Below are 25,185 nucleotides of genomic sequence, written 5' to 3'. Positions count from 1 at the left end.
GTCATTTTGTGGCTTCCAGCTTTTCAGCATTATAAATAACAAATGTCCTTGTTCCTTAACTCTAGCCATTTGTTTTCTCTACCTTATGATTCAGTATTTTTTTATAATGCAGAAGCAAATTGCATTTATTGAGCTACTTCTGGGTGCCAGCACCTAAGCTTAGCGAGTTCCTTTCTTTAGCCCCGAAGCCATCTTGCAAAGTAGAAATGACCAATGTCTCCAGTCACTTGACTGAAGTCACACAGTGACTAGGTTATGAGTGAGGACTAGACTCAGGCCCCACCTTGTACCCCAAACCCACCCCCCACTGCTCTGTGCTGGTGTTGAGAACTCACAGGGGGTGGGCATCTTTGGCCACTGCCCTGGCTCAACTGTCACCATGACAACAGAAGGTAATCTGCCCAATACCTCAAAGGCCAGGAATTCACCCACCAGCCCCTTGGCCACAGTGAAGCCGCAGGAGATGTCAGCAGACACATCTGGTTGTTTCAGTTAGGAAACAAGTGGAGTCCCATCAGCCCCCCAGCAGTCGATCTCTACCAGCATTTAATGAACAGTTAGCTAGTTCACAGCCAGTGACAGATCCAAGGCTGGTAGGGGTCTGACAGACCAGTGACAGCAACAGTGGCCAGTTTCCGGGCCATTCGGAAAGACATCCGGGGGAGTGCTCACAGCGAGGGGGCGGGGGGAGGGGGGAGGAAGAGCAAGTGGCAGCGGGGTCACCCATCGCGGCAGTGGCATCGCTGAGCGGGAGCACTGTAGCCCGTGGAGCCTTTTCATTGTACAAGAGCCAAGAAAAGGGGGCAGCGACTCTTGGCCGAATTTCCTGGAGCTCAGAAGGGATCCAGCGGATCCAGAATCCTGGTCACCCAGGTGTTCCCAGGGAGCTAGTCCTCTCCGCGCCCGCGACAATGTGGGTGATTCTCACCGACACTCAGTGACTGTCGCACTCCAGTGAGCGTGGCCTCCTGTGCCTGTGGTCTGCCCTCCGTCGCTGCCAGTTAGGAACGTGGTGGTCTCCACTGGGCATTGAGCAGGCGTGAGAGTGCCCCCACTGTGGGCCACACCCTCTGCCCTTGGGTGTGCGGGGCCAAAGGGATGATAGTTTAGAACAAAGATGGCAGTGCCGTCTACTATGAGCTCTAACAGAAACAGAAGTCATGCACATGGGGAGGACTTCCTAGGGTTCATTGCTGTGATGCAATGTGTCTGCACAGCCTGCCCCCAGGGAGGCGAGGTGCACTGTGCAGAGACGCATAGAAACGGGTCCTTCCTGGCTGGCGTGGCTCAGTGGTTGAGTGTCAACCCATGAAAGCGGAGGTCACGGTTCAGAGCCCAGTCAGTGCACACCCACCCTAGGCTCTTCCCTCCACGTTGAACCCTTAGCCCCAGACACTGCCTTCTTCTTGCCTGTCAGGCCCCAGCTCACATCCACCTCCTTGGAGCAAACTTCTCTGACCACTCTTCCAAATTTGCTTCCCACCCCATGGCCTTCTGTCCAGTTTTCCTCATGTTCTCTTCATAATTTCTGGAGTTACCTTGGCCACTGGTTTTGCAGATAGAACTAGGCCGGAAGTGCGTTGTACTTGGGTTTTCAGGGAGGCGAAGGCCTTGGTGACATTGGACCTGGAACTTGAAGCAGAGGTGTGACTTGCCAGGTCAGGATGTGGATGGAAGGGATTTTAGGAGAGGGAACAGCATAAGCGAAGGCACAGAGGCCAGTGAGTGTATCACCCTAAGGAAACAGCTTGTGGGCAGCTTGCTTTTAGACCAAACGAACAGGAAGGCAGGATGGGAGTCTGTGGGGCTGAAACCCTGCACTAGAGCATTTAAACTTCATCCTGTGCACAGGAGAGGGCTCAGAGTGCACAATGACCTGGCTGGTGTGGCTCAGTGGTTGAGTGTCGGCCCAGGAACCAAGAGGTTGCTGGTTCGATTCCTGGTCAAGGCACATGCCCAGTAAGAGGGGATATGCAGGAGGCAGCCGATCAATCAATGATGCTCCTCTCTCATTGATGTTTCTATCTCTCCCTCTCCCTTCCTCTTTCTCTAAAAATCAATAAAACATATTAAAAAAAAGAAAAGAGCACAGTGAACAACACACTAGAGCTCTGGATTTGCTCGATGGAACCAAATGGGGCTGGAACGCGCAGTTGCGTTTTTTTCTACAGGAGGCAGAGGTCACGGGGAGCCACGCCTGGCCAGGGAGGGAGAGTGCTGAGGTCAGAGCTGCACTCTGAGGAGCATCAGGGAGAGGCTTGGGGGCGGTGGTGTCTTCTCCGGACCCACCCTGACCTGAACAGTGTGGCCCCTGTGTGTGCTGGTGCAGGGGGAGTCACTCCTCCAGGAAGACACGCATTTTCCAGGGACACTGTCCCCCTCCCCCGCCAGGTCACACAGAAACAAAGAGCTGCCACGGGGTCAGGCTCTTTGTGATCTCCCAGCCGTGAGTCTCCTCTGTAACATGCAGATGTCGGTGTTATTTTGGGCAGATGTTCCAGGCAGCAGTGGGCGATGACCTCACAAGGGTGGGACTTTAAAGAGCAAATGACACAGCCACGCCCAGCGGGGGAAGCCAGGCTCCGGGCTCCGGGCTCCGGGTCCCTGTGTTCCCGGCCGCAAATTCAGAGCAAAGGCTGGGCCCCTGCCGAGGGACTTGGGGGGTTTCCTTGGGCAGAGTCCCTAGACCCTGCGTGGTATGGGGTCCACCCTGGGGACGGGGGCAGCCTCTTCACTTATGTGAGGCTCTGGTATCTCATCTCAAAAAAACAAAAGTGCCAGCTACCTGGAGGAGCTGGAAAAGAATCAGGTGACATCATGTGCTCTGCGGCATCCTGTAAGGCATCACATGAAGGTTAGGTACCGTGGCGGCAGCTGCTAAGGCCTAGACCCCAGGCTCACAGCTGTGTAAGGAGCGGATGGGACCTGGGTTCGTCCAGGCTAAACTCCGAGTCGATGAAGAGCCCTCTGTCAGGGCCTCCCGCAGGGAGCCAGGGGCTGCGGCTCGGATTCTCCCGTCTTGGGAGACTGCTGTTCTACGGAGTCCCTAGTCCCGGAGGTCGGCCTGACCATGAACTAAACTGTCGGTCTTTGCGCTCCCGGCTTCACCGTTTGATGAGGAAGATAGACGCCAATCAGAAGTTGCATAAGGGGCACTGTGGTTCCACATGTGGACTCTCAAGAGCCCCATTTTCCTCTTATCTTTATTATTATTATTATTATTATTATTATTATTATTATTGATTTCAGAGAGGAAGGAAGAGGGCGAGAGAGACAGAAACGTCAATGCTAAGAGAGAACCATCGATGGGCTGCCTCCCGCACGCCCCACACTGGGGATCGAGCCCGCAACCCGGGCCTGTGCCCTGACCATGGCTTGGTTAGTATCGTCCCATAACACCATCATACACAACAAGATCAGGAACACCCTCTGCTGGGAGGGCCGATAGGAAAAGAGGGAACCGCGGGCTCCCAGGCGGCTGCCCAGGACCCGTCCAGAGTTACCTCTGTGCCCCCCTCCCTTTTCCCTGCACCCCCCTTCTGCCGTCAGATCTGCACCCAGCAAGCACGTTGCACAGGAGTGCCAGAGTCTAAGCAAGGCTTCTTTTCCAGGTAGATTTGCATATTTTAATTGAAGGCAGATGCCTTAGGTTAATTCAGTGCAGCAAACTTGAGTATGTCTTATGTGCAAAGGAATAAAGAGCCTGCGGGCTCAGAGGGGCAGGTAGGGACAGCGTCCTGAGGGAGGTGACTTGAGTCCCGTAGGGATTCTATGGATGGCTCGGGGCAGCCAGACCCCGTCCAGGTCCGACCAGCCTTTCTGAGAAGTGCAGGGACACAGCGGCCTGAGTGTAGCATGTTCGGGGACGGGTGTCTGTGAGCCACACAGGGAAGTGTGAGTTTCTCCTGGAGCCTATGCCAAATCACTGATGAATTTGGGAAAGGGTTGGTGTGGTCCGTGTGTCCAGGAGAATATGACTCTGGCTGGACTCTGCCAAAACTTGGAAAGGGTGGTAGGCGACCGGGAGACCAGTTGGCCCGAGGAGAGAATGTCAAATTGTGGGTTCTCAGGCACCAGCAAGCTCTTAGGGTGATGAGATCCAGGGACCCCCAGAGGCAGTCTGACAGGCCAGGCCACTCTCTTGGGCTCCTGCTCAGGTGCCTAGCCCCCGAGTGAGGTCTCTGGGGTTAGTGTGGTCCCCCCGCCAGGACCCTCTGTGAGCCTCGTGAAGGCTTCCCTGGGGGATCAATGTGCCTGGACGCCCTGGGCGCCCACCCACCCTGCCTCCCACCAGGGCAGCCCTGGGCGAGCGCCTGCCTCCTTCGGGGCCTGTCTGCGTGCCAGGAGCGGCTCTGAAACTGGGCCAGGCCTTTGGAGCCTCAGCATTTCTCCAGGTGGGAGCTGGGGAGAAGAAAACACCCGGACGAAAGCATGAGCTCAGCCTGCCCTATCAGATCACCCAAAAAGGCCAGGGAAAATGGGGAGCTAAAAATAGCCCCCGAGGGCTAGTTCAGGCCCTGCTCGCAGCACGGAGCTCCACGCCGGAGGGAGTTTAACCCTGTGGGGACCTGAGGTGCTGCGATGTGCACTGGGGCTACATGGCAACGGAGGGCGTGGGCCTCCGCAAAGCTGGGTGTTTTGTGAATGTGACAGGTGCTGAGTTGGGCCCCTCCAGTGTATAGGTAACCATTAGACCCGTTTCAGCCCAAACCCGAGGCACATGGGTAGGGCTCTTGTCATCACGGCCTAGGGGAGTGACAAGGGCTTCCCAGTCAGATCCCACTGTGCTGCCTGTCCGTGTCCTACCCTCTGGGAGCCTGTTTTTTCCTATAAAAGGGGCACAGTCAGAGCCATTACAAAGGATCACTGTAAACATTGAATGAAATCACAGAAACTCACGCCCAGGGGCAAGGTGAGGGCTCTGCCTACACTTATTCCCAAATGAAATAAAATAATAAAATCATTGATAATGATTATTAATAAAATAATAAAGCCATTGTCCAAGTTTCTGGTTTTAGCCCTTTTAGACCAGGGGTGGGGAACGTCTGGCCCGCGGGCCATACAAGGCCCGAGAAATCATTGGGTCTGGCCCTGCCAAGTCATTAGGGGTGAGTTAACGAAGTGTTTGACTAACCGGAGCAGCTAATGCTTAAACTGATAATTTTGTACGACCCTCGAATTGTGTTATACATGTCCAAATGGCTCTTGGCGGTTCCCCACCCCTGCTTTAGGCCCGTCTTATGAGGTAGGTAATGAGTTATGGTCATGTTACAGATGAGATGAATGGCACTCAGGGGTTCGATTACTCTGCGCTTGCGAGTGACTGGGGTTGCAGCTGTTCCGACCACGGGTCCTGCATTGGACGGACAGGCCTAATGGGACCTGCTGGGGCTCCAGGCAGTGGCCCCCCGGGGTGAGCCCAGGAGGAAGGCGCCTTTTGCTAAAATTCTAACATCCTCTCCCTCCCCCACCTTCTGAACGTTTGCCAGAGCTTCCAGTTAGATGGATTGGAATCTAATTCCAGTTTTTCTTTTTTAAAAAAATATATCTTTTTATTGATTTCAGAGAGGAAGGGAGAAGGAGAGAGAGATAGAAACATCAATATGAGAGAGAATCACTGATCAGCTACCTCCTGCACCCCCCCCACCTCCCCCCCCGCCCCCCCACCCCCCCGCCCAGGGATCGAGCTGACAACCCAGGCATGTGCCCTGACCAGGAATCGAACACTGACCTCCTGGTTCATAGGTCGATGCTCAACCACTGAGCCACACCAGCCGGGCTAATTCCAGTTTTTCTTTGGAGAAGAGGAGAGTGGCTCCACCATTGAGTAGTTGAGCTGCCATCAGCATGCGGCCTGCTTCCCGGGATAATTAACCAGGGGCCATGTGCTCAAACCCTTTTACGGCTCTTTTTAAGAACATTTTTCTTTTTTTTAAACACTGTTATTGAGGCATAATTTATATGCCATAAAATTCACTCATTTTATGGGCACAATTTACAGAGTTGTTCAGCTATCACCGCAGTCTAATATTAAAATGTTTGCGGCTCCCCTGCTGGGTCTGTGTAGAAGTGGATGAAAAGCTGTGTGATAGTCCTGGCGAGCATGACTGGTGAGTTTAAAGGAGGGAGCCATGCCTTCGAAGGCTAGCAGCCTCCCTCGCGGTCTAGGGAAGGAAGGGAGGGAGGGAGGGAAGGAGGGAGGGAGGGAAAGAAGGGAGGGAGGGAGGGAGGAAGGAAAGACTTCACTGCTAATAGCTACTGTTGCCTGGAAGCCTTACCAAAACATTGCTGATTAACACATATTTTGTATGTTATTCGTATTATATACTGCATTCTTACAGTAAAGCAGGCCAGAGGAAAGAATCTGTAATAATAAAAGGGTGATATGCTAATTAGACCGGACGTCTTCCGGACGTCATTCCGGATGACCTTCCTGACAAAGCCGGGGTGGAGGGAAGCCAGCTCAGGTCCTGGGTGCCTGTGGGCAGCCTGAGGGAAGCCACCCTGGGTCCCAGATGCCTGCCGGTGGCCGGAAGGAAACAGCCCGTGTCCCGGGTGCCGGAGGGAAGCCGGTGCCTGCAGGCGGGGGAAGGAAGGCGTACTCTTGCACAGATTTTTGTGCATCGGGCCTCTAGTAGGTTATAAAGAAAAGCATAAGGAACAGCAAATACATTTACAGCGCTGTACGTATTTATCAGTGGCCTGTGTGTATGTCGTCTGGTTTGGGCCACACGGCTCACCTGCGAGTGTTTGCAAATTGTCCATTGAAGCAAAGGCAGGGAAAGTGGGCTGAGCAGTTCAGACTCGAGCTGTACTGGGGTCTCCGAGCACTGGGCGTCCCGCAGCCGGGAGACCTCTGAGCGCGCTGTGCTCGAGGCACCCGCCTGGGGTCAGGCGTCGGCAGCAGCCATTACAGGAAGCGCATTCGGCCTCGCCGGTGCACAGTCCACACCTCTGAGCTTCTAGAACTGGGAGCATCGGCACAGGCACGTTTTTCCTTTGTGGCCACTTGACTGCGTGGCAGTAATGCCACGTGCCCAGCTCCCTCTTAAGGACACGGCTGTGTGGCATCCGGCGGGCAGGCAGGATGGCGCTCGGCATACAGGCGCGGGAAGCCGCCGTGGCCCTCGCCATGGGCATGCCTCTCCGGGGAAGCTTAGAGGCCGGCCTCCAGCGGCTGAGTGAAAAAAGGAGGCTTTTCTGCTCAGCCTGTCGGTTCTAGATCGCAAGCCACGGCAGTCCCTCCCCCACCCCGCCTCCCTCCCACTTGCAAATATGAATCAGACGGTTTACTCTGTTCTACTTTCCTCTTCCACAAGGAAACCAGACTCTAAACCTAATTAAGATAGCACTTCAGTCTGTAACTAAATTCATTCACAGCCCGACTGCGCTGGGGTGCCGGCTGCCTCTGGCCGCCGCGTGTTGCAAAGCTCATTGAAATCATTGTCCTTTATTCAGGCTTTAGCTGCTAGAAAGATTTTTTTTTTAAAAAAATGAACCCTGCTCCTCTCATGCTCGGGGGGCCATGGGGCTCCAGACACTTTGATCCCGGAGCTCAGAGGTCCCCACACTCATTAATTACAGCTGCGGGCACGGGGAACGTTCTGGCCCAAGTGGCATTAGCAGCCTCGCTCCTTTGGCGCCCAGAGCTAGAAAGTGGGAGAATCCCGGAGGAAGCTCCCACCAACCAGCTCCCGCCCGCTCCCCAGGGCTGGGGAACAGGGCAGCTGTGAGGCTACCAGCCGTGTGACCCAGGAGATTGGAACCTAGCTGGGCATGTGATGGGTCCCACGCCTGTCTCACAGGGTGACTCTGAGGGATGCATGAGTTTTGGGGATCCCTCATCTGTGCTGGGCTGTAGGGAAGCAAAAGGAATAAACGGAGTTCCTTGCCCTAGTGAGCCCTAAACCCACCATTCTCAGTCAGGGCACTCTGTCCCCAGGGGGCTTGGCAATAGCTGGAGACGTTTGGGGTTGTCAATACGAGGGGCCCCTAACAGGTCGGCGCCAGGGGTGATGCTAAACATCCTACAAGGCCCAGGATACCCCTCCCAGCAGGAATTCTGCGCCTGTCCCAGTGGTGGTGGTGAGGCTGAGAGGTGATCTGAGTAGGCCAACCAGGGCCAGAGCATAGGAGTGTCAGGATGAAATGAAATACTCTGCGGACAGGGGCATCGATTTGGGGGTTCTCGTGTGATCTAGTGCCGTTCAGCCCTCGGTCCCAGCTCCGTTAGAATTCACCCCCATCCACCAGGCCCAGGGCCGAGGGGGCCAGGCCTGCGGGGGGAGGAGGTGGCTTTCAGCAACGCGTCCCGTCCCATTCATCTTCCTCTCTCATCTGAAAGCCCCCAGCCCCCCACAGTTCTGCAGTTATAGATGCATCCCTGCGTGGCTCATGGGGAAGCCTTCCTTCCCCAGAGGTGGCTGAGGGCCACCCAGGTGACACCAGCCCACTGTCTGCCTTCCTTTCTTGCCTTCCCCTCCCCAAAGGGCTAAAAATAAAACGTAAACTAGTCAAGATGACGATGTTATGACGATAACATAGTTTATGCTTTTATACTAAGAAAGCAAAGCGGAAAATCGTGTAGAAGGCAAAGTGGGCGGCTGCCCAAATTAGAATCCGGGCGGTCAGAGCACGGAGGAGATCGGCTCCGTGGCGTGGGCCTCAGGCTCATCCAGAAACAGCTCTGTGAGCCCCCCCTCCCACCCCGCGGAGGCAAAGGGGAGTGGGGAGAACATGAGGCTCCAATTCAGAGTCTCCTTCTCAACACCGTGTTCTTAGTAAAGTCCTGCTGGGAGCCGCAGGGCTTGGTCTACACACGGGTTTAACACCCCTCCACCCCCACCCCTACCCCGTTGCAAAGTCTCAGCATGTGAAGCATCACTGTCTATGCGGGGGGAGTGGAGAAGAGGGGTGATCATAGCGTGGTGGTGTGTCTTCCTCCTTTAAAGAGGGGTCCTGAAATGGCAGGGGACTGAATGGTGTCTGGGGTTTGCTTCAGTGACACAGAGGTAGGAGACGCAGATGGGTGTGCATGTGGGAAGCTGACCATGCGTTCCCGGATGACAGGTTGAGTTCGTGATGGGTCTCTGGGTCTTCATTATTTTAGTCTGTTCTCTCTACCTGTATATTTGAAGTTTTTCATCCGTTAGAAATATCTGTCGCCCGGCCGGTGTGGCTCGGGGGTTGAAGGTCAACCTATGAACCAAGAGGTCACGGTTTGATTCCCAGTCAGGGCACATGCCAGGGCGCGCCGTGGGGGGCGTGCAGGAGGCAGCCGATGGCTGTTTCTGTCTCTATCTCTCTCTCTCTCTCCCTCTCTGAAATAAATAAACAAGTGTATTTTAAGAAAGAAAGGAAGGAAGGAAGGAAGGAAGGAAGGAAGGAAGGAAGGAAGGGAGGGAAACTGGAGGCTCCAGTTGCCGCCTGCCCAGGGCTTCTGGTGGGAGGAGCGCCATCCAGCCCCTCAGGTCACCCCACTGGAGTCCCACGGACAGACGTTGCTCTCTGGCTTTGCATAGCTGCCTCCTGCTCCCTCTTCTCCATGAAGAACCGAGCAATTTGCCACGAAAAGAGGCTCACAGATTGGGATCATTTCCAGTTCTGCTCTCAGGGGCTGGCCACCAAGGCGGGTCGGGGCTGTGCAGCCTGGCATTGCGGGCCTGCCCCTGCCCATGGTGCTGCCAGGCGCACGTGTGGCCTTTGTGTTGTAAAGAAGGACGCCCCTGGTGGTTCCAAGCGGGGGAGGGTATGATTGCATGAGATTTTAGGAAGATTAATCACCCACAGATCGTACCAGTTGGGGAGGGATGTCAAGGCACGGTGCGTGGTTGGGATAATGTGATTATCATCATACTGTCTGATAGGAGAATATGATTTCGAAGGCGCGGGCATTTGGAAGTGGTCATTTTCTTGCCAGACGCAGCGTGAGGCCCTTCAGTAATGCCCACAGATCTGCCCAATCATTTGCCAAAGTGCCCTCCTGCCAGGAACCCTCCCACCTGGAACCACAAACCTCCAGCCACAGGGGACAAGCTGTACCTGTCATGAGCAGGTGTCTGGCGCCCCCTGGTGGCGAGTAAGAGGAAATGTCAGAGCATTCCCCCATTTCCACCGATGGGGGACCACAGTCTTGTTGAGCTGAAGGCAGGTAAAGGAAGGCCCCGAGGTCCCCCCACGCTGAGCAAGGGGCAAAGTCCCCATGGGTGTGTGTAGACGTGCTTGAGTCCGTTCTGTCTCCTTCAAGCCACTCGGCCTCCAAGTGACAGGCAGGCTAAAGCTCAGCGCGGGAACTCAGCCCTGCAGACACAGGTTCCTTTAGAATTTATTCGAAGGATTTCCATGGCCCGCAGCCTTTCTGCAGCCGCCTCCTCCTGCCAAATGGTGGGTCGGAGGACGTGCAGGCGCGAGGGCCCACAGAACCTGAGCTCCGATCCCGTGGTGGGGCCATAAGCCGAAACCGAACTTCTCGGTGCCTCAGTTGCTTCATCTGTAAACTGGAGGGGGAGACCCGCGTCCCAGAGCGGCTGTGAGGACGACGTTATAGACGTGTCTGAGGGTCCTGGCCCCCAGGCACTTCGAGGAGACTTACTTGGCGTCGCTGTTGGTAGTGGCATCGGCGTGGCCAGGCAGACGTGGCGGTGGGTCCTAAGCAGTGAGGACAAAATTAGGGCCCGTGGGGTGACCACCTGAGCACTCGGGTGAATGAGAATGAGAAATACCAAGAAGTGGCCGACAGCTCCGCCTGCCGGGGCTGGGCCTGCCTCTGGGCGGCCCTGCTGTCTCCCAGAGGCCCCTGGGAAAGTTCGCTGTGGCTCTGGGGTCCTTTGAAGAGGCAGGCTGTGCCCGTGTGAGAACCAGACAGAACTTCTTCAACAAGTAGCAGCAACTTATTTTTATTGATCAGAGAGAGAGAGAGAGAGAGAGAGAGAGAGAGAGAGAGACATCAGTGATGAGAGAGAATCATTGATTAGCTGCCTCCTGCACGCCTCCTACTGGGAACCAAGCCTGCAACCCGGGCATGTGCCCCTTCTGGTTCATGGGTCAGTATACACCCATTGGGCCACACAGGCTGGGCCATATGTATCCCATGTTTCGCAGGCTTCCTGCTGTTTATGGAGTGTGTTTTATTTGTGCATGTGTGAGGCAGAACGCTCCTTCTCAGGGGGGACATTTCAGCCTGCATAGTTGAAGACAGTGGAACACACTTGTCTCAATGGAGGGCACGGAGGGCAAATGGGAGTGAGAACAGAATTATGCCAGCCGGGGAGTCGGCATTATGTTTCAGGGGCGGCTAGGAAGGGGCGGACACAGCCCAGACCCTGTCTTCTCTAGGCTGATGCTGCCATCTAGGGGCGAAGAGCCGCAGCCGACCTGGGCGCCCTCTGCACGCCACCTCCTTGGAGGGACTTAGAGTGACTCTGAGTCCAGCCAGGGAAACAGACCCCTGCTAGGGGAGACCGCACGCAGGCCGCCCTCCTGGGACTCACCATCCCCGAGGCACAGAAAGGGCTCTATGACACGAGTTGTGTTGCACTGCATGTAATCCCCCGTGTGTTGCAAGGTCTTGTCTCCATCCATGCTCAGCTGAGGTCTGGCTGATCCCACTGCTGTCCCAGGGTTCGCCTCCTGGTCTTTCTCTAGAGCCTCGGTGGCCCCGGAGCCTGGGTTCAAAGGTCCCTCTCTCATGTACGAGCTGTGTGGCCCCGAGGCAACTGACTAACCTCTCTGAGCTCTGTTCTCCCATTTATAACAAGAGTATGGTGACATGAACCTTGTCAGGGGTCATGTGTATTTTTGTTTGAGCTCAGGTACCTGGGAAGGGACGACTTGAAGAAAGACATTGCCTCAGGGCAGGTGAATAGGGGGCTGTACCCCGTTCTGAGTGCTTCCGGCATACGCAGGCAAAACAGCGGACCAACTAGACCACTTTCAGTCGTAACGAGGCCGAAGCACGCACCCACGTGCACTGGCCAGTGAGACGCTACGTAGAGATCCTGGTCTGTTTCCCCGAGGTTTTATCAGCAAATCCCCCCTCGGAGGAAAGCACCGACTTCCCCTGAAGTGATCTTTCCTGTGTCCCGCACACAGCCCTCAGCTCCTCTGGTCCCTGCCCTGCCAGTGTTGTCTCTGCCACGGCCTCAAATCAGGCTGCCCCATGAGGCCACTGTGGCCGCAGATTCGTGGCCAGGAAGGGACCGGAGCTGGGCCTGGGACCCGGGCAGTGAGCCACACAGGCCGGGCTAGCACCATCTTTTTAAGTCGGCTGGGAAGCTTGGCTCCTGAGCCACTGTTGGAACAACAACAGATAGCAACGCTAAAATCCGCAACACCGAAATGAATACCTACCTAATCCGACGTTCTCAGGGCACGCCATTATGTCAGCTTTGTTACTTGCTAAGTTTCATGCCCATAAACATCTCATCACATTTGGAAATAATTTGTGGCTTCAATTTTTCTTCCGTCCGAGGATTCCTGAGTTTGCACAATGGGTGCTGAGAAATCGTCGCCAACCATAAATTAAACAAATGACATAGTGCCAAATAAAGGAAAAAGCAAAATTATAGAAATTCTTTCAAAAATGTGTATGGCAGAAAAATGGTTTGGTGATAGACATGTCTGTATTTTGATATGCTTCATGTGATGGGGGTGAAATTCTTGGAAAGTAAGTGTATAGGGGGCCCACGAACATTTTGATTTTGATTGACCAATCAAAAGATTACAGGATTCGCACAGCCGGTGTGGCTCAGTGGGTGAGTGTCGACTATGAACCAGGAGGTCACCGTTCAATTCCCAATCAGGGCATATACCCGGGTTGCGGGCTCCATTCCTAGTAGCGGCCGTGCAGGAGGCAGCCGATCAGTGATTCTCTCCCATCATTGATGTTTCCATCTCTCTCTCTCTCTCCCTTCCTCTCCGAAATCAATAAAAATGTATTTTAAAAATATTATAGGATACCTGCACAATACAGAGTGCTCCATGGAGTTTCCGAAAATTAGAAATGCAGGCTTTTGCCCTCTAGGATTTTAGGCTGATTCCTACAATGCGATTTGTATCATCAGACACCTCATCCTGTTGATTAGAGCCGTGTCCTTGCCTTTGACTGTGTTGCTCATGGAACGCCCTGGGCTTTGCCATCTAATCTGTGCCTCCTGCTCTTTCCCCAGGAATCCTGTTCACAATGCTGGTGTTTGGACCCGCCTGCGGGTTCATCCTGGGCTCCTTCTGTACCAAAATCTACGTGGACGCTGTGTTCATTGATACAAGTAAGAGATACCCCTCAGTTTCCGAGCGCCGTCCCCGCCCCCCCCCCTACTCCCCCCCCCCCCCCCCGCCTGGGCCTGGGAACGGAGCGGTCAGCCTGTGGTTCTGAGACCGTCCTAGCTGGGGGCAGCCCTACTGTGTGCACCTGGGTGGTGCAGCTGGCAACCCGCCTGAGATCAGATGGAAGGGGCACGAGTCGGGTTCAGGGGGCCTGGACTCAAGTCCGTGCTCTGCCAGTATCTGCTGAGGCTGAGTAGCTCCCTGTGGTGGGGTTCACCCTCATTTGTAAATGAATGGCGATGGCGATTGGTAGCCTCCTCGCTGGGTGAGGAGTGAATGAGAAACTAGTCATGGAAACTCCAGGCATGCGCGAGTGCTCATCGAATGCTGGTCCATTCACCTATGTGAGGTCTGCACCTTTTTCTTTTCTCTTTTAAGAATATATTTCTAATGATTTTAGATGGAGAGGATGGGAGAGGGATAGAGCCATAGAAACATGGATGAGAGAGAGAGAGACATCGATCAGTTGCCTCCTGCACGCCCCCTACTGGGGACCAAGCCCACGACCCAGGCATGTGCCCTGACCAGGAATTGAACCAGGAACTCTTGGTTCATGAGTCGATGCTCAGCCACTGAGCCACACCAGCTGTGCCAGCTGCAGTCTTTTCATAACCCAGTCTCAGAAGCAACATGTCCTTGCTTCTGCTGCATTCTGTGTGTGACACGCAGAGAAGGGATGACTATACAAGGGTGCGAATGCCAAGGGTGGGGACCGCTGGGGGTTGCCTTGTCACTGCCTGCCTGGGTGGCACCGCTCTACCTCAAGCCCGAGAGAGGAGGCCTTTCTCTCTGAAAACAGCGTGCGGGAAGCAATCCCACCTCCTACTGCCGATCTATCCCCGGGATCAATAAGAACTCCCAGTCCCTGAGTTCTCCATCCATCATCGCTCGGCAGGGCCAAATTTACTGATTCACCCCAAAGAAATAATGCGGCTTTAAATCCAATCAAGTCACTGTGATTCACTCCATTAATCCCGCTGATATATTTACTTGTAGCTAATGATGTTACAAATTTCCAAGGGGAAAAAAGAAGCAGCCTTACTTATTTATTCTTCAAAGGCCTGGGTCTAGGAAGGCTGCTTTGGCGGAGTTGATTGGCCCTTTAAACCCTACTCCAAGGGGACGAGGGTCCGAGAAAAAACACGTGAAACAAGTCGGCTGCCATCTTACTTATCTGACAAAAAAGCCAGCCTCCGCCGCCTCATTGGAGGCCACACCAGCGGGGACAGCAGGCGGGTGAGGAAGGGGCGCCCTCCCAGTGTGAGGGGAGCTGCCTGGGACGGGGAGCCGCATGGCCAGGCAGCATCAGCCCTGGCATATGAGCAGCGGCCCCTTAAATCAAGGCCTGTGGATAAACACAATCTTGGAACCAAAGAGAACCTCAGACGTCATTCTCTCCAGCTCCTCCTTTGTGCAAACGAGGAGACTGAGGCCGAGAGAGGGGCAGGGACGTGTCAACCCGAGGGGTGGGTCTGTTTAAACCCAGGCGTCCCGGGTCGGGGTGAGGGCATTTCCGCTTCAGGAGGCCCATCCCCACGCTCCCCCGGGGCATGAGCTGGCATCTTAGTGCCTCGGAGCAAGGGCTGGCTGGGGGCAGCTTAGCTTGTCTGCTCCTGGTCCCCTTGGGGTGCCAGCCTGTGCCATGCTGTCCCCACGGCCACACACACGTGCTGTCTCCACTTCCTTCTGTCCATCATCTCACCCCTCGGGGCCCAGCGTGGTCCAGGCTCATGGGCAGCGTGGAGCCTCCCGTGTCCGACTTGCTGACGACAGCCTCCCCCCAAGTTCACGGTGGGCCTGCCTGGTGTGTGTCAGGAATGGGAGTCACTCCCCGCCTTTGTCTGCTTCCCCTCTAAGGCCACGGGCCTGCGGTGCTGCTTCTCGCCGGCAGAGGGCAGGAGAGCACAGTGTATTGTGTGGGAGAAACGGAATTCTGGAGCGATTTTTCTTCTTCTCAGCCTGTGACTGAAAGGCGCGCTGTCTCTGAATGGGTCGGGGCTGTGCTTTAAGGAGGGGCCCTCAGTTGTTTTAGGGATGATCCTCTATCGTTTCCTCACCAAGACCCAGCCCCCCATTAGGACTGTCTGGTCTGCGGGAGTGTGTCCTTAAGCGTGAATATAAGGGGCCACACACCCAGCACATGCTCCTGAAATTCCCCTGAGAGCCAGCGGGACCCGGAAGGGCACGGCCTGGGAGCCTGGGATCGTGGGGAGGTGCCAGCGGCCCTCGGGGGCCCTGCGGGGGGCAGATGAAGGAGGGAGCCTGCCTCCCTAGCACAGCCTGGCAGCAGCTGCGGACACAGGGCGGCAGGGGGAGAGCCTGAGGATTCCTTCCTGCTGGACGAATCCGCCCAGGGGCGGGGAGCCTCTCTCTGCCAAGGGCCATCTGGGTATTTATCACATCATTCGCGGGCCATACACAGTTATCGGCTTAAAAATCAGCGGCTCTATTTGGTCAGACATTTGCCTAACTCACCCCTGATGCTTTGGCAGGGCCAGACCTAATGATCTGGGCTCGCGGGCCGGACGTTCCCCACCCCTGAATTAGCTCCACAACCGGGACTCTGAGCGTTCCATGCTGCCCTCCACCTCAGCCCCTTCCTGTCTCCACTTCTAATTAGGTCTGTAACTTAATCACCCTCCTGGAGTTCTCGGGTCCCATAGCAAAAATTCCACAAACTGGGTGAGACAAATAGGTAAATGGACTGAAAAAAAAAAAAAATCCCAAAACTACCCAGAGAGTCATAGTGTCACTTGTTCATCGGGTTCGAGAAGTGAATGTCCCCCATTGGCCGTGATCCGCCCCCTCACAGCCTCGGGGACCCTCCTGGGTTGCTGGGTTGGTTAGTTTCAAGCTGGTTCAACCCTATTCCAGTGGTTTTCTTCGGAACTTATAAGGAAATGGTCATGGGAAATGGGAAGAAATCTCAACCCCTGTGATTGCATGACCTTCAACAGAGGGAGCACGCAAACAGCAGCCCAAAGCTTGCACAGCTTCCCGAACAAAACCACAAAAACACGCCGAAGGTCAGAGTCCGAGACGCGGAAGGGTTAGAGAATGGACAGTGGTAAGCAGGAACCCTCCCAGCTTATAGACCAATGCAAGGCCGGCCTGCGCTGTGCCTCCTGACAGACGGACATTTCCTGCCTCTTGACAGCCGGGCATTTCCGGCGTGGTGACCCAGTGTGGAGCTGTCCCTGGTCCAGACTGCCCTCTGCCTGGAGTGGCCGAGGACTGGACAGGTGGCTGGAGGGAGCCCAGTTAATCTGCTCACGGCACCCTGAGGATGCCACGCCTGGATTCTGGCCTCACCCCATTCTCTTGAACGTCTTTCTTCATCTGCGACTCCAGTTCCATTGGCATTTGGTACATCTAAGTAAAGGAGACAGGTTGGTGCTTTTCAGCGTCTCTGGGCATCTGACTGACAGTAGCCCTCGCCAGGAGGCTGAAGCTGTAGTAACGTTTCAAGATCAAGACGCAAACTAGAATCAGATTGAAAGAGACGTAAAGAGATTTTCCTGCCTTGCCCCCAAAGCACCTCAGATGGCACCGTTACTCTCCCCAGCCTGCCCAGGACCGCTGTTCTTAAGGAGCATGGGTTTGCCTTTGCTAAGCCTTCTGTATCAGTCAGCATAGGCCAGGTTCTGCTGCAGTAACAAACACCCTCAGCAGCTCCGTGGCTTAGAATCCTGAAAGTTTAGTTCTTGCTCGTGCTGTATACCCAGTGCAGGTCATCCTACCTTCCGCTCCGTGAACTTGGGCTTGGTCCCTGACCTTCCTGCGCCTTGCTCTCTCCAGCTGGGGAAAATGGGGATCATAGAAGACTATTGTGCAGGGCTGTCGGAAGGGCTGGCAGGCATGGTGAGGGCACACCGGGCCTGAGCCGCAGCAAATGATGGTGGCATTTGCCTTGGTGCTGGCAGAAGAGTCTGCAGGGAGAGCCTCTTACAGATGCTGGTCATCTGGCGTCTCTGGTCCTTTTCATTCCCAAGTCCATCTATCCGCCTGCCCCAGGCCCTAGCCCTGTTGGTTCTTAGCTCCTGTGCGTGGCCCCGGTCTCCAAGAGCCTCCTCCAGGCTCCGGGGACACGAAATTCTCAGCAAAGAGACATTTCTAAGCAGCTCATCTGGAGCGCTGCCATGGAGAGAGAGAGAAAAAACCCTCACCAGGGAGTGAGCTGTGGTTTATATCTTCACGCCTTCAGCTGGCAAATCAAAGTAACGACAGTGTAAGAGCCGCACTCAGGGCTGCTGCCTCTAAGCGTACGAGCCGGCTGCAGGCTCTCCAGTAGAGGCCTGGCCCCAAACCACAGGCCGCACCAGGTTTGAATTAACCTGCCCGTGGCAGATTGGAGGCAGCACCCCAGCCATGAATATGACGTTATGGATTCAGTGCTCACTTCGCGCCAGGCGTCTCCTGAGCCCTTTAGTTCTCCTGTGGTCACTCGATCTTCCCCAGCTCGGTGCGGCACATGCTGTCATTGTCATCACGGTGGGACGTACGGATAAGTCAGTGACTCACGGGGGTGGAGGGGTGGTACGTATTCAAATCACTGGCCTGAGATCACACAGCGAGAAGTGGGCGGGATTTCAGCCCAGGCGCCTCGGCTTTTGACTTCTGTGCCACCCCTTCCGATCTCTGAACCAGATTTAAGACGGGGAGCGGGGTGCTGGCCGGTGTGGCTCAGTGGTTGAGCGTCGGCCCATGCACCAGGAGGTCATGGTTTGAGTCTGATCAGGACACATGTCGAGTTGCAGGCTCGATCCCCAGTAGGGATGTGCAGGAGGCAGCCGATCGATGTTTCTCTCTTATCACCGGTGTTTCAATCCCCCTCTCCCTCTCCCTTCCTCTTGCTAAAAATAAATAAATAAATAAATATATATATATATATATATATATATATATATATATATATATTCTGCTCTCTCTCTCTCTCTCTCTCTATATATATATATATATATATATATATTTTTTTTTTTTTTAAAGCAGGGAGTGGGGTGTTGAATGGGATTTCAGATTAACTGCTTTGGGAGGGGGAGGTGCAAATGAGTATACCTAGTAAAACTGTACCCTTGAATAATAAATGTTTGTGTGCGTGCATGTGTGTGTTTGTGTGCGTGCATGTGTGTGCATGTGTGTGTGTGTGTGTGTGTGTGTGAGCCAAGTGCAGGCCCCGCCACGCCCCCTCGCTGACGGCGCTCCTCCCGGCTGCAGGTAACCTGGACATCACCCCGGACGACCCGCGCTGGATTGGAGCCTGGTGGGCCGGCTTTCTGCTCTGCGGTGCCTTACTCTTCTTCTCCTCCCTCCTGATGTTCGGGTTCCCCCAGTCGCTGCCCCTGCACTCCGACCCCGCCGTGGAGAGCGAGCAGGCCATGCTCCCCGAGAGGGAGTACGAGAGGCCCCCGCCCAGCAACGGGGTGCTGCGGCACCCGCTGGAGCCGGACAGCGGCGCCTCCTGCTTCCAGCAGCTGAAAGGTGAGGCACCCCGTCCGCGGCGGCCGGGTTATGGGGGGATCGAGGGCGGGGGGACGCTGGGAATCAGGACGGGCTGAGGGGGCACAGAATCGACCTTGTTTTGCATGACTTGCTTCCCAGGCCTGTGCCTGACTCCCTGCGAGCCTGCCTGGCGTGTCCTGACCCCCGGGTGGGCTTTCCCGTGGGCAGGTCCCAGCCCTAAACCCTGGAGGCAGAGCCCTGCCTTTGATCCTTGAAAGAGCAGAGCTTCAAAGGCTGAATACTTGTCTGTGTGCTGGTCACGCTGACGGCCAACCGGCCCCGTCCTGTCCCAGAAAAGATAGCTGCGCCGGGGACCGCGGGGACAGCAGGGACATCGGGGACAGCTGAGCCGGCTCAGAGCCTTCACAGGCGGCCCCACAGTGTGCAGTGGCTAATGACTCCCAGAGCACTCGCCCGCTCGTCCGCTCGAAGAGGTGGGCATGACTGTCTTGGTGCCACCCATCAGGACTGCGGGACTAGGCCCAGGTCTCCAGACTCTAAATTCCGAGCTCGTCCCGGTGTTTTGCACAAGGATTCACTCAACTGATAATGAACCAACCAAGGAGGATAAAGGGAGTCCGCAGGGGATTGATGGGACAAAAGCCCTTTTGCGATTTTTTTAAATGTTTTTATTGATTTCAGAGAGGAAGGGAGAGGGAGAGAGAGAGAAACATCAATGATGAGAGAGAATCATTGATAAGGTGCCTCCTGCACGCCCCCCCATTGGGGATGGAGCCCGCACCCAGGCATGTGCCCTGCCCTGGGATGGAACTGTGACCTCCTGGTTCTGAGCCACACCGGCTGGGCACAGCCCGCACTTAACCATGACACCATCAGCTAGATACCCCTGCAATCCTTCCAGAAACAATGTGTACGTGACAAAGGACAATATCTCAACACTGAAACGCAGGTTTTTAGCGTGTAAACACTCGTAGACATCTCTTTGAAATGACATTTCTCAAAAAGTCAGATTGTCAGCAGTGTTCCAAACCCTGTGAAGAATAAACACACAGGCCCCTCCAGGCCAGGATGCGCGCAGCGAAGCAGCGGGTACGTGGATGGATACCGTGGACTGGAGGTGGCGTCCCCACGCTGTTATTCTGACTCGTGCCTGTTGAAAAGATTTTGTTCCGCCTGTGTGTGTGTGTGTGTGTGTGTGTGTGTGTGTGTGGCATGCAATTATTTAATCCAAGAGCCGCCTCCCGAAGGTTTTAGTAATTTAACAGGAAGCTGCCCACAGAACCACGGAGACCACGAGCACAGTGTGGCCTGGTGGTTTCTCAGCGGGGCCGTGGGGCTGGGTCCCTCAGCCACGTGATGCTGACCGCCGTCGGCTGTTCAGTCCGTTCTCATAACCAAGTTTCTCCCTTTACGTCAAAGGACCCTCGGTCCCTCTTCCATAGAGATTCGTTCTCTGATACTTGGCGTCTTTCCCAAGTGTGACGAGTGTAAAAGTTTTGTGTGTCTGCAGCTCCCGCCCCATTGTCCTGTCATTCTGATTTATTGAGCTTGTCCGTTACCATTATTAAAAGCTTTCGTGTCCCCTATTATTATTTTATTCTCATTAGCTGGGCCATTTCGAGGCTCCGTCTCCCCGGAGATGCGGTTGAGCCTGTGTAAGGTGGGTGTGTGCCTGAGGACAGCTGGCCAATTCATCACCTGGGGGTGCGCTAGGCTCACCTGCTTATTGCGTGACCCTGCCCCCCGACCGGTTCTCCCGGGACCTGGGATGTGCCTGAGCTTTTGCTTCCATGAAGGTGGAAACCAGCACGCCACATGCCAAGGAATGACCGTTGCTGTGGTCACGGCCGGGCGGAGCCCCTGGCGTGGTCACCGTACTCCACTTGTACAGATGTTTACCTTCTTTGCTTCCCACCGGGCCCAGTACTCACATCAGACTTGCCCACGGGCAGCTGTAAACCTCCCCGTTTTAACCCAGCGTCGTCCCGAGCTGTGGTCGCCATGCAGCGCCACACTTGACGTGTGTTATAGCTCAGGTCACTGTTTCGTAAGTGCACGTGAAGAGAAAGGTGTGGTGAGTTCATGTATGCATGAAGCATCTATTTCTGGTGTGGATTAGGTTCTCAATAAATATTAGTTACATTTAGAGAAAGGGATACAAATTGGAGATTGCGTGGAAAAGGCCAAGAGAATGAAAAACTGGGAAAAACAATAATAAAGTAAAATAACGGTGTGACTGTTGACCCGATGGGCTGTGCGGGCGTCCCCCGGGCCTGCTCGCACTGGCAGGATCCATGGCCCCACCTAGTGAAGGAGATGTGGTCAGAGGCCACACCGAGGACGCTAATCACGGGAAATATCCAAATAATGAGATCACTTCTAAAGAATTAAAAAGAAACCAAATATCCCATTTTTATTTTTTTTAATTTTTTTAAAAGGAAAATTTCTGTTTAAAAAAAATTTTGTTTGTTTTATTGATTTCAGAGAGAGGAAGGGAGAGGGAGCAAGAGAGAAACATTGATGATGACGATCATGGATCGGCTGCCTCCTGCACGCCCCCTACTGGGGATCGAGCCCGCAACCTGGGCATGTGCCCTTGACCAGGAATCGAACCAGTGACCTCTGGGTTCATAGGTTGATGCTCAACCACTGAGCCACCCCGGCCAGGCCCAAATGTCCCATTTTTAAAAGCACTAATATAAAAGGAAATCTTAATGGTTTCTGAACCCGCGTACTTTAAGAGAAATACAGTGCAATGAAATGAGATTAACATGGTGCCCCCAACAAGCCCTGCTCTGGCTCTGGGCTGGGTGGATTGGGTGGGGGAAGACCACCTGAGGGAGGAGGAACACGGGGAGCAAAGACCTGGGGCAGGGTGCTCCCCTGAGGAAACAGCCCAGCAGGCGGGGCTGGACTGGAGGGAGGAGGGGTGAGGTGGCAAGTGTGACCAGACCGCTGAGGGGCAGACCCTGGGCCATCGCTGGGCGTGGCTGTGTCCATGGTGGAGATTGGAACAGGCGCGTGATGGGAGCTGATCCCATTGGCTGCCAGGGGGGAGCGATGGCATCGGATCAAGAAGAACTCAGACCTAGTTGGGCTGTGCAGGTGACCCCCCAGGTGAGAGCCCCTGCGGCTCTGTCCAGGGAGGTGGCCGTGAAGGTGGTGGAGGCACGGGTGGGGGAGTTTATATATTTATGAATGGATATGGGAGAGCCTGGAATTTACTCTCTTTCTTGGAATTGTTCAGATTAAGTACACATACAGTTGTAAGTGTTAATTACATATATATATATATATATATATGTATATGTGTATATGTGTGAGTGTGTGTGTGTGTATAGATAGATAGATATGTTGATAGAACATAGTTATACACTTATAATTTTATTTCTAACATATAATTTAGGTGTATTTTCCCTTTTGAGAAACCCAATCTCCTTGGGGTGGGGGGAATAAGTTGTGATTGCTTATAAAACCTTTTTGGTAAAACATTTAGTGTTCCCGATAAACTGTAGTAACAGGCATATTATAGTCTCCGGTTTTAGTACTTGTCAGTGTCACCGACAAAAAAGCAGCCACGTTTGTCAGCCTGAGTGCTGAGCTGAGGGTGACTTACGGGCTATAGATTTTGGCCTGAGGAACTGGGTGATTCCACTGCTATTGACTGACTCCGGCAAGAAGCGCCTTGCGGGCAGAGGGCCTGGGAGGGCCGTGCGTGTGACCTTGGCCCCTGCTTCTCCCCCTCAGTGATCCCCAAGGTCACCAAGCACCTGCTCTCCAACCCCGTGTTCACCTGCATCGTCCTGGCCGCCTGCATGGAGATCGCGGTGGTGGCCGGCTTCGCTGCCTTCCTGGGGAAGTACCTGGAGCAGCAGTTTAACCTCACCACCTCCTCCGCCAACCAGCTGCTCGGTGAGTCCGCCTCAGCCCCCGGGGGAGTGGGGGAGGCTGTCCTGCTCATAATCAATACGGCAGGAGCGTCCAGAGCCCGGCCGGTGTGGCTCAGTGGTTGAGTGTCAGCCTATGAACCAGGTTTGATCCCCGGTCAGGGCACATGTCCGGGTTGCGGGCTCGATCCCCAGCAGAGGGCGTGCAGGAGGCAGCTGATCGATGATCCTCATCATTGATGTTTCTCTCTCTCTCCCCCTCTCCCTTCCACTCTGCTATTTTCTTAAAGAGCTCCACCTCCCTGATTATATTTCTCTGACTCTAATATTAAAATTAATTTGCATTCCCTGAGCATGTAGCAGCTGGTTGATATAGTCAACTGACCTAGAATCTGCTGATTGGCAAGGGGACGAGCTACTGGGCCGGGAAATTGGCCGCACAGTCCACCCCGTGGACAAATGACGCCCGTGGTCATTTACATTCGAGTTTTCAATGAAGCGCTTTGGTCGTCCTAAAATCCCACGACTCTCTGGGAATCATAAGTAACAGGTTATGGTCCTGCTGCCTTGCAGACGGCTCTGTTTATGAGAGAGAGAGAGAGAGAGAGAGAGAGAGAGAGAGAGAGAGAGAGAGAGGGAGAGAGAGAGAGAGAGAGAGATATTGAGATTGAGATTTACTCACCAAGAGCCCAGAATATACTGACTGGTTTGGTGCTCTTTCCTGCGAGGCTCTGGGGCTGGCGGGTGTGGGCCCTTTGGCTGAACAGCTCCTGGCCCCTCCGTGGAGCACCCCTGGCCTGGTTAGAAGAGGGGGGGACATCCCCTGTGAGTGGCAGCCCCGGACCTGGCCATTCAGCAGCGCAGAGAGCGCCCCGGCTCCTGGCCCTCCTTTCTCAGAGCGCGTGTGCGTCCCACACTATATGTCTTTGTTTCTCGGTCATCCCCGCACCAGCTGTGTTTCTGTGCGGGGACCCCACTCACAATAGGGGGGCATTCAGACGCCTGGCAGCGGAGTTCGTACGTGTGTGTCTCCCCAGCTTTCTGTGAGCTCCCTGAGGGCTGAGATGCGGCCCCTGATCGAGACCTGGGCACCGGGAGGGAGGCCCCGCTGCCCCTGCTCACGGCCCGCCCCCCGCCCTCCAGGGATGACGGCGATCCCCTGCGCCTGCCTGGGCATCTTCCTGGGCGGCCTGCTGGTGAAGAAGCTCAGCCTGTCCGCCCTGGGCGCCATCCGCATGGCCATGCTCGTCAACCTGGTGTCCACAGCCTGCTACGTCTCCTTCCTCTTCCTGGGCTGCGACACGGGCCCGGTGGCCGGGGTCACGGTGCCCTACGGAAACACGTAAGTCCCGCGGGTCTGCTCTGCCCGACGGCCCCGCAGGCCGGCCCCCCCTCCCGCGTAGGGACCGGGGCGGAGGAGGGGATGGCGCCTCTGCGCCTGACTCCCGAGGTCAGAGAATCGGGTGACCCCTGGGCGGGGAGGGCAGACCACTCCCCTCGACGGCTCACCCAGGGCGGCCGACAGACGCCGGGGAGTCGGTCAGACATCACTCTCCGGAGGACTCACATTACGGCTTCTCCTATCTGACTGTGGGAATAATATGAAGATAGGAAATAAACATGATTTTATTGTAATATTCAGCTTCAAGTAAAAGATGGAATAGGCGTCAACAGTTCCCTAGACGAACGGAGCTATTATTACGCTCACACGGTAATTACAGGCTCTGGCCCGGGTAGGAATTGGTAAGTGTGGGAGGGAGAATAAAAAGGAGAGAAGGGAGAGGCGAAGCGAAGGAACTTTTCTTACTGTCTGGTTACTACCCTTAGATGCCGGTGTTGACAGCTTCCCCTTTTCTACATGGGACTCGGGCTGCCTTGAGAAGCCGGCCGGGAGCTGAGGCTGTGGCACAGCTGGCCTGCAGTGCCTCGCTTCCCTGGCCGCCTCCTCCAGGCAGGCCGCCAGGCCCACTTCTGCAGTTAAGCCAGAAGCTGCAGTGGAGCTGGGTTCAAGGAAAGACCCTTTCCCTCTTAACACGCTAAAAACACCCCTTCTGCCCCTTCCTCTTTGCAGTTTGCTTGCTCAAGGTCACTGTGCCTTTAGTGGTACAAAAGCAAATTTAAAATATCTCAGTGTTATTTTTCGCAGGAAATCAGCACACGCAGGCGGACAGTAATTACTGAGGCAGCCTAGGCATAGTAGTTTGTTAGGCACCACGAGGCTTGCTGTCTGCTGGGAGGAATCAAACAGAGACAGGACTGGAGAGGGGAGACGTTAGTGGTCAGCTGTGCTGGGTGGAGCTGTTGGCCCAGTGGAGGCTGTGGTAATCCGGAGAGGCAGCATGGAGGAGGTGGCCCTGAGCAGAGCTCCCACCAGCCAGCCAGCCAGCCAGCCAGCCTGGCTCCATGGTGCGGGGAGCAGCCCGCAGATGCTTAGTGGTGGCTCTGGGCTGCATCTTGCTGGACATTAGGGTTAAGAGGAGGAAAAGCAAGGGGGTGACACATCCCATCAGAGGGC

The 25,185-nt window shown here is 54.9% G+C and overlaps 1 protein-coding gene across 2 annotated transcripts in view; it reads left to right on the top strand.

Moving 5' to 3' along the window:
• Positions 1 to 25,185, top strand: part of SLCO3A1 (solute carrier organic anion transporter family member 3A1) — a gene marked incomplete at its 5' end in the record, with an annotated part of 193,864 nt that overhangs the window by 95,937 nt on the left and 72,742 nt on the right. For both annotated transcript variants that reach the window (XM_081114816.1, XM_081114815.1), the window contains 4 exons: positions 13,167 to 13,265; positions 18,538 to 18,801; positions 22,531 to 22,695; positions 23,814 to 24,012. In XM_081114816.1, the coding sequence (XP_080970942.1) occupies positions 13,167 to 13,265; positions 18,538 to 18,801; positions 22,531 to 22,695; positions 23,814 to 24,012 (727 nt within the window). The remainder of the gene's footprint in view (positions 1 to 13,166; positions 13,266 to 18,537; positions 18,802 to 22,530; positions 22,696 to 23,813; positions 24,013 to 25,185) is intronic.

Source organism: Myotis nattereri (assembly GCF_964212035.1).
Source record: "Myotis nattereri genome assembly, chromosome: 21".
NCBI lineage: Eukaryota > Metazoa > Chordata > Mammalia > Chiroptera > Vespertilionidae > Myotis > Myotis nattereri.
The sequence above is the reverse complement of the archived record's forward strand: the minus strand, read 5'-3'. Positions and strand labels throughout refer to the sequence as shown.